At 41.2% G+C, this 14,514-nt stretch overlaps 1 protein-coding gene across 1 annotated transcript in view; it reads left to right on the forward strand.

Moving 5' to 3' along the window:
• Window positions 1–14,514, forward strand: part of LOC309562793 (uncharacterized protein) — a 152,518-nt gene that overhangs the window by 15,573 nt on the left and 122,431 nt on the right. The window contains exon 5 of the mRNA XM_082267098.1: window positions 13,746–13,817. Within this exon, the coding sequence (XP_082123224.1) occupies window positions 13,746–13,817 (72 nt within the window). The remainder of the gene's footprint in view (window positions 1–13,745; window positions 13,818–14,514) is intronic.

The following is a 14,514-nucleotide window of genomic DNA, read 5'->3' on the forward strand; positions in this document are numbered from 1 at the left end:
GGAACTTTGTAATGCAAAATATATATTCAACACAGACCCCTGAAGCTAAACGAATAAAATAAAGTAAAATATACGCAATACTTCAATACAAATTCAAAACATAACAGTGCAGCGTAAAAACCAGCAAGAGTCAGAACCTTGGTTTCATAGATCCAAAACTACTCCCTGTGGCTCAAATGTCGAACAACATTTCCACTTCTCCAATGGTTCTTGACTTTTTCAAGGACTCACAGCTTGAAGCCCTGAGATATTTATTGTGGCAAGTTCTAAAAAGCTTAAATACACTGTGGGTTTTCACCCCTCTTTTAATGTTACTCACATGTCCTTCATTCTTCACATGGAGAGCCCTGGATTTCCTACCTATATATTGAATATATATATATACATATATATATATATATATATATATATATACAGTCAGGTCCATAAATATTGGGACATCGACACAATTCTAATTTTTTTGGCTCTATACACAACCACAATGGATTTGAAATGAAACAAACGAGATGCGCTTTAACTGCAGGCTTCCAGCTTTAATTTGAGGGTATTTACATCCAAATCAGGTGAAAGGTGTAGGGATTATAACAGTTTGTATATGTGCCTCCCACTTTTAAGGGACCAAAAGTAATGGGACAATTGGCTGCTCGGCTGTTCCATGGCCAGGTGTGTGTTATTCCCTCATTATCCCATTTACAAGGAGCAGATAAAAGGTCCAGAGTTCATTTCAAGTGTGCTATTTGCATTTGGAATCTGTTGCTGTCAACTCTCAATATGAGATCCAAAGAGCTGTCACTATCAGTGAAGCAAGCCATCATTAGGCTGAAAAAACAAAACAAACCCATCAGAGAGTTAGCAAAAACATTAGGTGTGGCCAAATCAACTGTTTGGAACATCCTTAAAAAGAAAGAACGCACCAGTGAGCTCAGCAACACCAAAAGACCCGGAAGACCACGGAAAACAACTATGGTGGATGACCGAAGAATTTTTTCCCTGGTGAAGAAAACACCCTTCACAACAGTTGGCCAGATCAAGAACACTCTCCAGGAGGTAGGTGTATGTGTGTCAAAGTCAACAATCAAGAGAAGACTTCACCAGAGTGAATACAGAGGGTTCACCACAAGATGTAAACCATTGGTTAGCCTCAAAAACAGGAAGGCCAGATTAGAGTTTGCCAAACAACATCTAAAAAAGCCTTTACAGTTCTGGAACAACATCCTATGGACAGATGAGACCAAGATCAACTTTTACCAGAGTGATGGGAAGAGAAGAGTATGGAGAAAGAAAGGAGCTGCAAATGATCCAAAGCATACCACCTCATCAGTGAAGCATGGTGGTGGTAGTGTCATGGCGTGAGCATGTATGGCTGCCAATGGAACTGGTTCTCTTGTATTTATTGATGATGTGACTGCTGACAAAAGCAGCAGGATGAATTCTGAAGTGTTTCGGGCAATATTATTTGCTCATATTCAGCCAAATGCTTCAGAACTCATTGGACGGCGCTTCACAGTGCAGATGGACAATGACCCGAAGCATACTGCGAATGCAACCAAAGAGTTTTTTAAGGGAAAGAAGTGGAATGTTATGCAATGGCCAAGTCAATCACCTGACCTGAATCCGACTGAGCATGCATTTCACTTGCTGAAGACAAAACTGAAGGGAAAATGCCCCAAGAACAAGCAGGAACGGAAGAGGCCTGGCAGAGCATCACCAGGGATAAAACCCAGCGTCTGGTGATGTCTATGCGTTCCAGACTTCAGGCTGTAATTGACTGCAAAGGATTTGCAACCAAGTATTAATAAGTGAAAGTTTGATTTATGATTGTTAATCTGTCCCATTACTTTTGGTCCCTTAAAAAGTGCGAGGCACATATACAAACTGTTGTAATTCCTACACCGTTCACCTGATTTGGATGTAAATACCCTCAAATTAAATTTCAAATCCATTGTGGTGGTGTATAGAGCCAAAAAGATTAAAATAGTGTTGATGTCCAAATATTTATGGATCTGACTGTATATATATATATATATATATATATATATATATATATATATGCTGCACTAACACTCCAACATACATTCAATGCCCTATGTGGTTCAAGTAATCAAATCTCAAATGTTATACTGTCTCTTGGTGATTGAAGAAATTGATACCTTCCTTTTTTTAATGTTCACCTTAGAAATTTTACAGGCTGTGCATCTACTACATGCAAAAAACCACGATAGAAAGGAAATAAGCCTATTATTATGATTACATGGGGGATCAATGACCCCTGGAGCAATATTGTCACCAAGAGAAGGTGTCTTTCTATAGATAAACTGTGGACGTAAAGGTAGTAATTGGCCAAGGACACAATTTTGTTTGAGTATTGCCCAGTGTTTGGTTACAGTGTTCTCAAATCTCTTATAATAAACATTGTCAGGGCCGCTGATAGGGCAGTACAACCAGCCCTGCTGTACCGGGCCCGGGCTCCATGAGCTCCACTAGGGGCCCGGGCAGCTTTAAGTTAACTTCTGCCTAAATAAATAGAAATCCTTTAAATTCCATCCCCCACTTCAATTTCATTACAGGGTGTATAAATATATTTTCCTGGGCCCCATGAGGTCAACAGAGGGGCCCAGGAGGTGATAGCAGAGGAGGGACTTTATTTCCATTTTCGGGGCGTAGGCACACTAACCTTGTGCACTGTGAATATGCTGCACTGAATGAATATGTAGTTCCGGCCGCCCTGGCGGAGTGATTCGTTTGTGCATGCTGTGGAATGAGGAAGTGACTGATGAGAGATGGATGAGAGGGCTCAGCAGTGCACAGACCAGCAGCACACAGTGACACTGACAGACTTCTATGGAAGGAAGGTACAGCTCCCAGACTCCCTGACTGTGTGCTTATAATCATATTCATTATGATGATCACAGCACAGCATGTACTTTATGGCTCTGGCTCTGTGTTATATGGCTTTTGGGTGCTGACTTTGTTAACTTATGGCCATACTGATTGTAACACAGTACAGCCTTAACAAAGTCAGCACCCAGCAGCCATGTGACACAGAGCCATAAAGTCCATGCTGTGCTGTGATCATCATAATGAATATGATTATAAGCATGAGTTGCTAGTTCACTCTTGTGTTTGGAAGGGGAAAGGGGGGAGTAAGAACATGCAGCTGAGCCATGTTTTTACCTCCCACTACCACCGCTCCCCTTAAATAGCCTTTCAACCAAGCTTTTCAATTAGGTCCGCCTGTCAGCTTTACATGCGGATCTGATTGAATGTTCCATGTAGGTCTATGGGGGTTTGGATGTAAATGGACTTGTGTCCACCCTCCTTCCTCCGGGTCTGCAGACCTAAATGTTATAGATCAAAGCTAGCATGATGTAAAATGGATATGAGTGCATTTACATCTGGCCACCCATAGAGACATTACAAGTCATTCATAGACAGGGCTATTGATTGGCATGATTTTGGGGCCCGACCCCATTGTGGATCAGTTCGGGGCTAGGCACTTCAAGGTCCTATGGATCCCGGGTTCTGACTTGCAAGAGGTTCAGGACTTCCTGATGCTATGGTCCTCAACAGACATTACCCCATTAGAAAAACACTTGAGGGTTCTCAGTGCAGGGCCACTGATAAGCCAGTACATGAGCTTAGCAGGGAGGGCCCGGGCAGCCTCACAGACAAAATGCACCCCCCGCTCATTCCACTCCTTCTAGCTTAGGGAGTGTTATATACTACATGCAATTCCAGGGCCCCTTTCTGATTATGGGATGGTGGAGGCGGAGCAGTTGAGGGACTTTTTTCTTTTCAACTTTCGGCGCATGCGCATTCCCGCACCTGCTCCGCATGTTGCTGGCTGCTGTGCTAAAGTCCCGGATGCCTGCCACTGTGGCTGCCCATTGCCTACCCTGGCAGAGTGATCTTCCTCCGCTCAGGTCCCCACTCAGCAGCCGAGATCAAGAGGCTTATGTGAGGCGGGTGGCAGCAGCAGTGGCAAGGAGAGACAGCTTACAGTGAGCAGAGGGAGCCACACTATATTGTGGATGGAGCACATGTAAGCTGCAGGTTTAGTACGTTTCCTAAGTAAATTATTAACTTTTTTTCCCCCACAGGTTTTTATTTTTAATTGTACTGCAGCATGGAGAAGGGGCCCTAACTAAATAAGCATACTTTGCTTTGTAATATAAGACCCACCTAAATTAGTTTTGCTAATTTTAGCTAAAATTGCAGAATGTATTGAAGCCACTGCATCATGTGCCAATAAAGCAGCTAGCATTTTCAAAAGCAATGGTCAGCAATGGCTGATGACAAATTTTTATAATCACTGTATTTCTTTAAGAGACCCTGCCATGTAACAAAATACCTATGTGATAAGGTTCTGATGGCAGTAACAATTTTCCAAACGTAAAAGAGCAATGCATGTTGTGAGCCTATATATATCCATCTTCTGCTAGTTATACTGACTTTGCTGTATGCTTTGTACACAGATCAGTGATCTGGCTATTTAGTCTCACTGCAAAGCAAGGAGAAAAACCAGACTGTTCTGTTAGTAAAAGCAGCACATATAAGGCAGGGTCTGGGGCGGGACCAGGGGCGGAGTTGAGGGTGGGGCTAAAGGGGGCCCCGTCAGGTAGGCTGTACGGGGCCCCATGATTTCTATCAGCGGCCCTGAACATTGTAATCAAGAATTGTACGGTATTTACCATTGTTGACACTTCGTCAGTTTTGAGTATTGGTTACAATTGCACTACTATCGAAAGATCTAGTCCAAAACCGATCCCCCTCTTTAAAGATTTCAAAATCGAGGAAGATCATGTGATGCAATTCAATATTCCACGTCAGATTAATGTTTTTATCATTTTTATTCAACTTACTTGTAAATACCTCAAAATTAGCTCTGTCCCCCTCCCACATCATAATCAGATCATCAATGAACCTCTTGTAACAGACTAGTTGAAAATGGCGATCCCTGAACACCACCTCTTATTCCCAGTGGGCAATAAACAAATTGGCCACACTGGGAGTGAAGCAGGTGCCCATCTGGTGCCCATCAGGTAAACATTGTAATTAAGAATTGTATGGTATTTGCCATTGTTGGCACTTCGTCACTTTTGAGTATTGGTTACAATTGCACTACTATCGAAAGATCTAACCCTTTCAATCTCATTATCTATAGCAATTTTCTCATACCCTTTCTAATGGAATCTTTGGGTTAACACCTGAGACTGGGACAGAAAATCTTCATCAGATGAACAGTTGCTCCTAAGTCTTATAAATTGTCCCCTAGGGATGTTACACAACCACATTCTGTGGTTGCAACTGTCCAAGGCTATATAGCCATTCCTATCTGTCAATTTCAAATGTCCGAAACCAACCCCCCTCTTTAAAGATTTCCAAATTGAGGAAGATCCTATGATGCAATTTAATATTCCACGTCAGATTAATGTTTTTATAATTTTTATTCAATTTACTTGTAAATACTTCCAAATTAGCACTGTCCCCCTCCCACATCATAATCAGATCATCAACGAACCTCTTGTAACAGACTAGTTGAAAATGGCGATCCCTGAACACCACCTCTTATTCCCAATGGGCAGTAAACAAATTGGCTGCACTAGGAGTGAAGCAGGTGCCCATCGCAACACTGCAAGAAGTCCGGCGATTCAAAAATTAGGACTATTTAGAAGGAACTTTCTGTGTTTTCCAATCAGATCTGAGCCAGCCAAAGCCCATTCCACTGATGCCAAGGCATCATTGTGGCCTATGTTAGTATACAAAGAAATGACATGTGCAGTTACCAAAATGCTGGAAGGGGTACTGGTTAAGGTTTCCAAAATTTGAACGATTTGTTTAGTATCCTTATATAAGCATAATTTCTCAATAGCAAGGGTTGGAGGAGAAAGTCTACATATTGTCCTAGCTGGGCTGGGCAGTAACAGAATCTATCCCATTACCTATGAGGATTAAAGATACTAACCACATAACTAGGACTTTTTAGCTATTTAGTATTGAAAGGTTTTGCGCTGCACTGTTATGTTTTGAACTGGGAACTTTGCTCACTAAAGTGAACCCTCTGTGCTTACATGAATGATTTGTAAGATTTGAAAATGAAAATAAATCTAAAAGAATTACTCAGTTTTCTCATTGACATTTTACTGATAAAAGGAAGAGCCACAGAGAGGAATACATGCACCATAGCTGATTGAGAACTGGTATAGCTGGGTCTGCAATATAGGGCGCCCAGGTGTAAAGCAGCTTATATTATCAGTAATATGGTAAAAGGGCAATGTCTGGAAAATGGGCCCCTGGGTATCAGTGTTTATGAGAGCTCATATTAGGAATATTATGGTAATTGGGGGTTATTTATAGGTCTGCATTATGAGCCAATTGGCACCTTCTGTTTATTTAAGGGTAATATGATAAATTGAAACTTTCCAAGTTCATTTTTAGAGTTTACATATTTTACATTTTTAGAGGTCCCATATAGGGGAAATATGATAAATGGAGGCTATATCTAGGTCTGCAATATAAGTCATTGGGCCCCAATGTTCATAAACTGCCTAATTGATAGAGATATTGATGTGGGATAGACTAAACCCAACCCAACAGACTCTAACCGATTTCCAATCACCATAAAACATGTTACCTCACCTACTGTGAAGAGGGTTCTTGTCTCTTCACGTGGTTGGTTCAGAGTTAGGCATTCTGACAACAGTGCATCATCCCGATCCTACAAGTCTAAACACTACATGGCTGCTGCGAACGGGGTCAACATAACCCTAGGTAGCTCTGCACAACCAAGACCTACTATTTTGCATCTGCACATACTGTGTGCTTTTTTGGAAGGTATCATTTTTGACCAATATTTTGGATTTTATTAGAGATGAACATGTTCTCGCTGATCTTAACCACTTGCCGATCGCCAGCAGTACATATACTGCAGCAAGTCGGCTCTGTCCTGTGAAACAACGTAACTGTACGTCGTTTTGTGGGACCGCTAGTGGGGGCACGCGCATCCGCCAAATGGCTACAGGGTGTGCCGATCAACCGGTCCAGCTGGGCACCCGTGATGGACCCACATGGAGACAGAATGACGGTCTGCTGTTGTAAACATGACAGACCGCTGTTCTGTCAGTAATGAACACAGGGATCCTGTGATCCTCTTATTTTGGAACACAGGTCTCTGTGTTCATTCAGCAAGCTCATCCCCCACACATTTAGAAAGCACCCCCTAGGGACACATTTAACCCTTTGATCGCCCCTGGTGTTAACCCCTTCCCTGCTAGTGTCATTAGCACAGTACCAGTCCATATTTTTAGCATTGATTGCTGTAGTAATGTCACTGGTCTTTCCAAAAGTGTCAGAAATGTCAGTTAGGTGTCCTATATGTCATGTCGCAGTCCCGCTAAAAATCGCTGATCGCCACCATTACTAGTAAAAAAAATAAAATGAATAAAAATGACATAAATCTTTCCCCTAATTTGTAGAAGTGACAACTTTTGCGCAAACCAATCAATATACACTTATTGGGATTTTTTATACCAAAAAAATGTAGCAGACTACATATTGGCCTAACATGATGAAATAATTAGATTTTTCAATTTTTTTTAATGGAAATGATTTATAGCTGAAAGTTAAAAAAAATTATATATACTTTTTATTTTTTTTCAAAATTGTTGGTCTTTTTTTCTTTATAGTGCAAAAAATAAAAATTGCAGAGGTGATCAAATACCACCAAAAGAGAGCTATATTTTTGGGAAAAAAGGACATCAGTTTTATTTGGGTACAGCATTGCACGACTGCGCAATTGTCGAAGGAATGCAGTGCTGAATCGCAAACAATTGCTTGGCCGTGGTTAATAAAATGAGTGGTGGTTCAGAGATAGGGTGGGATTTTTGTGTAAAGACTTCTTTTTCCCCACTGCTTTTGCAACTGTACAGTTATGAGGTGATGTTTTTTTGCACCACAAGCCTACAGGTCTTGATAGTAACTCTTTGAGGGTGAAGGAGGAACAAGGGGTTTAAGAACAAAGCAGAATAAACTTGAGCTTTTACTCTTTCTTGACTAGGCCCTCCTGGAGTACAAGGAATTGCCGGATTACCTGGACTAAAAGGAGAAAGAGGAGCCAACGGGACACCAGGTAAATGGGAACTTTGCCCATTAAAGTCAACCCTTAGTGCTTACATAAATGATTTATAAGATTTGAAAATGAAAAAAAAAATCATTGAGATTTTACTGATAAAAAGGAGAGCCACAGAGAGGAGTACATGCACCATAGCTGATTGAGAACTGGTATAACTAGATCTGCAATATAGGGCACTCAGGTATATAGCAGCTAACAATATCAGTAATATGGTAAAAGGGCAGTGTCTGCAAAATTAGCCCCTGGGCATCAGTGTTTATGAGAGATCACATTAGGAATAATATGGTAAATGGGAGTTATTTGTAGGTCTGCATTATGGGCCAGTTGGCACCTACTGTATATTTAAGGGTAATTTGGTAAGGTGGAACTTTCCAAGTTTATTTTTAGGGTTTATATATGTTACATTTTTAGAGGTCCCATAAAATATGATATATGGAGGCTATAGCTAGGTCTGAAATATAGATCAATGCGCCCGATGTTCATAGGAGGAATTATATAAGAGGTAATGTGGTAAAGGTGACTATTATTAGATCTGCAACTTAGTTTACTGCCCACCAACCTAAAGTTGGAGGGAGGCAAATAAAGTTTTGCTATGGGGGTACTAGAATTTGTAGTTTGCTTTTAAGGTTGTTTTGGGAAATACTATTTTAGCAAGCCTTGCATATATCCTTGTTGTATATACAGTAAATACAGTTGTATAGGTTGATCTAACTTTAAATCATACGGTCTCTGTATTACATGGCTTTTTAGGAGCACCTGGTACACGAGGGCTCACCGGAGCAGCAGGCCCAAAAGGAGAAAGAGGAAACAGCGGGCCTTCAGGTAAAAAAGGGACATATTGTTTGTGTACATGAAGGAAATTAAGACTCATTTTTTCTTCTGGTCTGCTTTTCAACCCAAGCTTCCATTAATGGTATCTCAGCAAACTCTGCTGCAACTGAAACCCAACTCCTGTGAAAACTTTTTTGCTTCGGATGGAGTAAGGGAAGGTTAGTGTAATGTAAACACTCTCAACTTCGCCCTTCAAATAGATTTTCCAACTTGCATGAAAACAATTTAAGTACCAGCAGGCTGACAGAGACCACCACTGGGAAAGGTCAACTGAACAGTTAACCCTTTCAGTACACACGATAGCTGCCACCGTGTGTTGTAATAGAAACACGCACCAGTCACTGCATCCACTGATGGGATTCTGACCTTTAAAAATGTCTGTATCACTCGCTACCACGTCCACCCAGGAATGTAACAGAGTTTACACTAACGTAGCTTCTTCACAGAAGCAGAATTCCATCATTTCTAGTTAGAGCATTCGGAGATTCAGCTTAAAGAATTCCAAATATTTTTTATGGTTTAAAAACAGACATAAGCAACATTCTGCCAATGCTTCAGGTCTGTTTCTATAGCCTGTAGCAGTGTTCTATTATTTAGGGAATGCAAACATTTAAGATGTGTGTGCCTAGATAGGTCACTGTATATGTTTTCCAGGTAGATGGAAGCTGCAACATCAGGTCTAGCAGGATCATAGTAGGGAGAATTTCAGATTTCCCAAAATGAATACGGAAGTTATACAAATATCCGTATCTCTGAAGTTCGGACATTCAAATCGGGAGGGTAGTAAGAGGTTGAGAGATGTAAAATAATGTATCATCAGCATATTCAGACAATTTGTGCTCCATAGAGCCAATATGGGCTCCCTTAATGTCTCCATTCTGCCGGACCTTCCTTAAAAGGAATTCTAACACCAGAATGAACAAGAGTGGGGATAGTGGGCACCCCTGCCTGGTCCCATTGCAAATTCCAAATTGCTCATATAGAATCCCGTTTTCTTTCACTTTAGCCTCTGGGTCATGATGGATGGCTAAAACCCACCCCATCATTTTTTTACCCAGGCCCAATTTGAGCAGGGACTACTCCATGAACAGCCAATCCACCCTTTCAAATGCCTTTTTGGCACCTATTGACAAGATTAGGAAGGAGGATTTCTCCGGGCAATAACGAGCCCAGTGGAGGATATTAAGGGCCCTTACAATGTTGTCGTAGGCTTCCCTTCCTGTAATGAACCCTGTTTGATCAGGGAGGATGACCGGAGGGAGGCCCTCCTCTGTGCTTTATTTCTTTCAGTGCTCAGAAGCTGCTCAGCTGTCGGTTAATTACCCTATAAAATGGAAGACAACTGTCTACCAAGAAAGTCACATATATGGGACACCACGGTTGAAGTAAAAAACAGCTTTATTGAAAAAATATCACATTGCAAACAAAAAGTACCAATATAGTGGCCTTCACCACACCTATACTAAAATAAAAGACAATGTTGTCTAAAACTGGGTGTAGCAGCTGCACATGCAGTCATCTATACACCCAGTCACTCTCAGCAGATCGAGGACTAGAGCAGTAGTATTCCTGCAGGAAGAACAACATCATTCCTCATCTAGATTAACAGGAGACGCTCAAAGTTCATCTCTGAGATTACATTTAGTGCTGGTTCAGAGCTCTCAAATATCAGAGTGTTGGAACATGACTGGGTGTCAGATGAAACAACAGGTATGTATCGGAGGTTCCTATGTTGTAAACAATGTGCTCTACAGAAATTCCTTGTAATCTTCTTCCAGGACCAGGACTCCTAGATGTGTGGTGGAGACATAGTAATCAGGGTGCTAAATAGGGCAGTCAGAGTGGGTAAGTCATAGGCTCCAATTGAGCTGAGCGGGGGTACCTCTGGGGAAGATGGAACTGGGGGAATTGCTCACCACCTCATGTATGTAGATATCTCCCATTTCGGACGTAGCCCCTTCGCTCACAATTTCACTCAGCACCGGCATCCGACCATCTGTTTTTTACTTCAACCATAGTATCCCACATATGTGACTTTCTTGGTAGACAGTTGTCTACTTTATTATATGCTTGATTCAACCACATGGACTGCACCGTTTAACTGACTGAATTTTCAGTCCTCTGGCGAGTGGTTGATACAGCTGTGACAGCGGTTGATCCGAGATCATGCTTGATTATTTTGTTGGTTAGTTACCAGCCACTCATTGTTACCACATTGACTCACCTGGTTACCATTAACCTGCCTCATTAGTTCAGCCTAAAGCCAGCCCCCTTTCGCTATTTAAGCTGCTTAGCTTTTTTCCTCCTTGCCCTTGCGTGGTCTATGATCTCTCAGTGCGTTCCTTCCAGTGCTCCTGTGTATGACTTGGATAGGCTGATTTCCTTCAGATTCCTGTTCCTGTTTTTTGCTCCTGACTTCTCTGACTTCTGATTTCCCGGCCCCGACTCATCTGATTACCTGCTCTGGCATCCAAACTTTGGCTTCTGTTGTTTTACTAAGTCCCTGAACTGTGTTATTTTTGCCATTTCATTACAGGTGTGATTTTAACTGCACTTTCTGTCTCTGTCTGGTTTATGGTTCCTGACACCTAAATTTTAGTTTATAATTTTTGAAACCGTTTTATACGATTTTTTTTTTCACTATGTATATAAAATCTTTGTTTAAAAAATAAACATTTAAAACTGAGTTTATTCATGACACTGGAGACACAAAGTACTATGGCAGAAGATGTTTTCTTTCAGACTCTCTGTCTGACAAACTCCACAGGGAGCTGTCTGGTGGGAGGAAGACCAGCCAATCTGATTAACGCGTGTGCATATTTTAAGACTTTGTCAGTAAACATTTGAAGCTGAACTTCAGCCTTCCCATCAGCCTTGCACAGTTGTAGAGGCTCCAATACTGTACTGAAATTGCTTACTCTGGCTTCTAACAATGTGCATTAAAAGCTGCAGCAAGTCAGAGAGAGCCTGCCTCATTACCTGGATGAGGATTTCCAGCACCATCTCCAATGTGATTTTAGCTGGCATGCCCCTATCATTCATTGGATTTCAGTTCAATCATGTAGGCTCCTTAACACATGTGTGCATTTGTTAAAAAGCAAATGCAGTCTGCCTAGTAACGCCCAATACTCCAGATTAATCTAGCATCCACTCATCAGGGCATTTTGGTATTTGCAAAACTCTTTGCAAGAACTGGTCCAGTGCTTTCATTAGGGTTAAGGACCCTTAAGAGGAGTATTAAGACAGGGTGCTCTGATGTTTTCAACAAGTTATATACAACACATTGCCAGAATGCAAAGAAAAGCACTTAGATCCAATGATGTCATCACTGGGTTAAATAGTAAGGTATGTAATGGGAATAGAAAGGTTAGTCTCAAGTGTACTTGAGGGTACAGAGATGGGAGGTAGAGGGACAAGGGAGGCACACAACTGCAATCAGCTTCTATACAACAGTTTAGCAGTAAACTTACAACCGAACATACAGGCACTAGCAATATAATGCAACGATCTCTCTGGGAATATGAATTCTTAGTAAACAGAAGGCCATTTATTAATCCTAGGCAGGAAGTGTATAGAAATATGTAAGTAAAAAGATTTCTGGCAACAGTGCATCATCCCGATCCTACAGGTCCAAACCATTTTGCATCTGCACATAGCCTATATTTTGCTCTATTGGAAGATATCCTTTTTGAACAGTATTTTGGATTATATTGGAGATGAGCATGTTTCCTCTGATCCTAATATAATGAGTGGTGGTTCCCAGACAGGGTTGATTCATTTTGTAAAGACCTCTTTTTCCCCACTTCTTTTGCAACTGTAGAGTAATGAGGTGATAGTTTATTTGCACCACAAGCCTACAGGACCTTTTCACAAACTCATTGAGGGAGAAGGAGGAACCAGGGAGGTCAAAAACAAAGCAGAATAACCTTAAGCTTTTACTCTTTCTTGACTAGGCTCTCCTGGAGTACAAGGAATTGCCGGATTACCTGGACTAAAAGGAGAAAGAGGAGCCAACGGGGGACCAGGTAACTGGAAACTTTGTTTTCTAAAGTGAACCTTATGTGACCACACAAATGAGTTTCCTCATTAACATTTTAGTGATAAATGGACGAGCCACATTGAGGAAAACACGCACCATAGCTGATTGAGAATAAGTGTATAACTAGGTCTGCAATACAGGGCGCTCAGGTATATAGCAGCTTACAGTATCAGTAATTTGGTCAAAGGGCAGCGTCTTCAAAATGGGCCTCTGGGCATCAGTGTTTATGAGAGCTCCTATTAGGAATAGTATGTTAAATGGGGGTTATTGTTAGGTCTGCTTTATGGGCCAATTGGCACCTACTGGAACACAGTATCTCAGGATAACATAGTAAATTGGAACATTCTAAGGTCATTTTTAGAGTTTACATATTTCACATATTTAGAGGTCTCGTATAGTGGAAAAATGGATAAATGGAGGCTATATCTAGGTCTGCAATATAGGTCATTGGGCCCCAATGTTCATTGGGCCCAATGTTCATAGGGGGATTATATTTGGGGAAATGTGGTAAAGGTGACTATTCTTAGATCTTCAACTTAGTTCACTGCCCACCAAACTAAAGTTGGAGGGGGGCAAATAAAGTTTTGCTATGGGTGTACTAGAATTTGTAGTTTGCTTTTAAGATTTTTTGGGAAATACTATCTTAGCAAGCCTTGTTGTATATATCCTTGTTGTATATAAATACAGTTGTATATACTTATCTAACATTAAATCATTCGGTCACTGTATTACATGGCTTTTTAGGAGCATCTGGTACACGAGGGCTCACCGGACTAACAGGCCCAAAAGGAGAAAGAGGAAACAGTGGGCCTTCAGGTAAATAAAGGACATATTGATTGTGCACATGAAGGAAATTAAGACAAATTTTTTCCTCTGGTCTGCTTTTCAACCCAAGCTTCCAAAAATCGTATTTTAGCAAACTCTGCTGCAACTGAAACCCAACTCCAGTGAAAACTTTTTTACTTTGGAAGGAGTAAGGGAAGGTCAGTGTGATGTACACACTCTCAACTTCGCCCTGCAAATAGATTTTCCCACTTGCAGAAAAATAATCTAAATACCACCAGGCTGACAGAGACAGTCAAAGGGAAAGGTCAACTGACCAGTTAACCCTTTCAGTACACATGGTAGCTGCCACCATGTGTTGTAATAGAAACACACACCAGTCACTGCATCCACTGATGCAATTTTGACCTTTAAAAAATGTCTATCTGTAGGGTTATGGGGTGATAGTTTTTTTTGCACCACAAGCCTACAGGTCCTTTTAGAAACTCATTGAGGGTGAAGGAGGAACCAGGGAGATCAAAAACAAAGCAGAAAAAACTTAAGCTTTTATTCTTTCTTGACTAGGCCCTCCTGGAGTACGAGGAATTTCTGGACTACCTGGACTAAAAGGAGAAGGAGGAGCCAAAGGGACCCCAGGTAACTGGGAACTTTGTTCACTAAAGTGAACCCTCTGTGCCAACATGAATGAGTTTCCTCATTAACATTTTAATCATAAAAGGACGAGCCACAG

The sequence above is a fragment of the Pelophylax lessonae genome, assembly GCF_965119305.1.
Source record: "Pelophylax lessonae genome assembly, chromosome: 9".
In the NCBI taxonomy this organism is placed as follows: domain Eukaryota; kingdom Metazoa; phylum Chordata; class Amphibia; order Anura; family Ranidae; genus Pelophylax; species Pelophylax lessonae.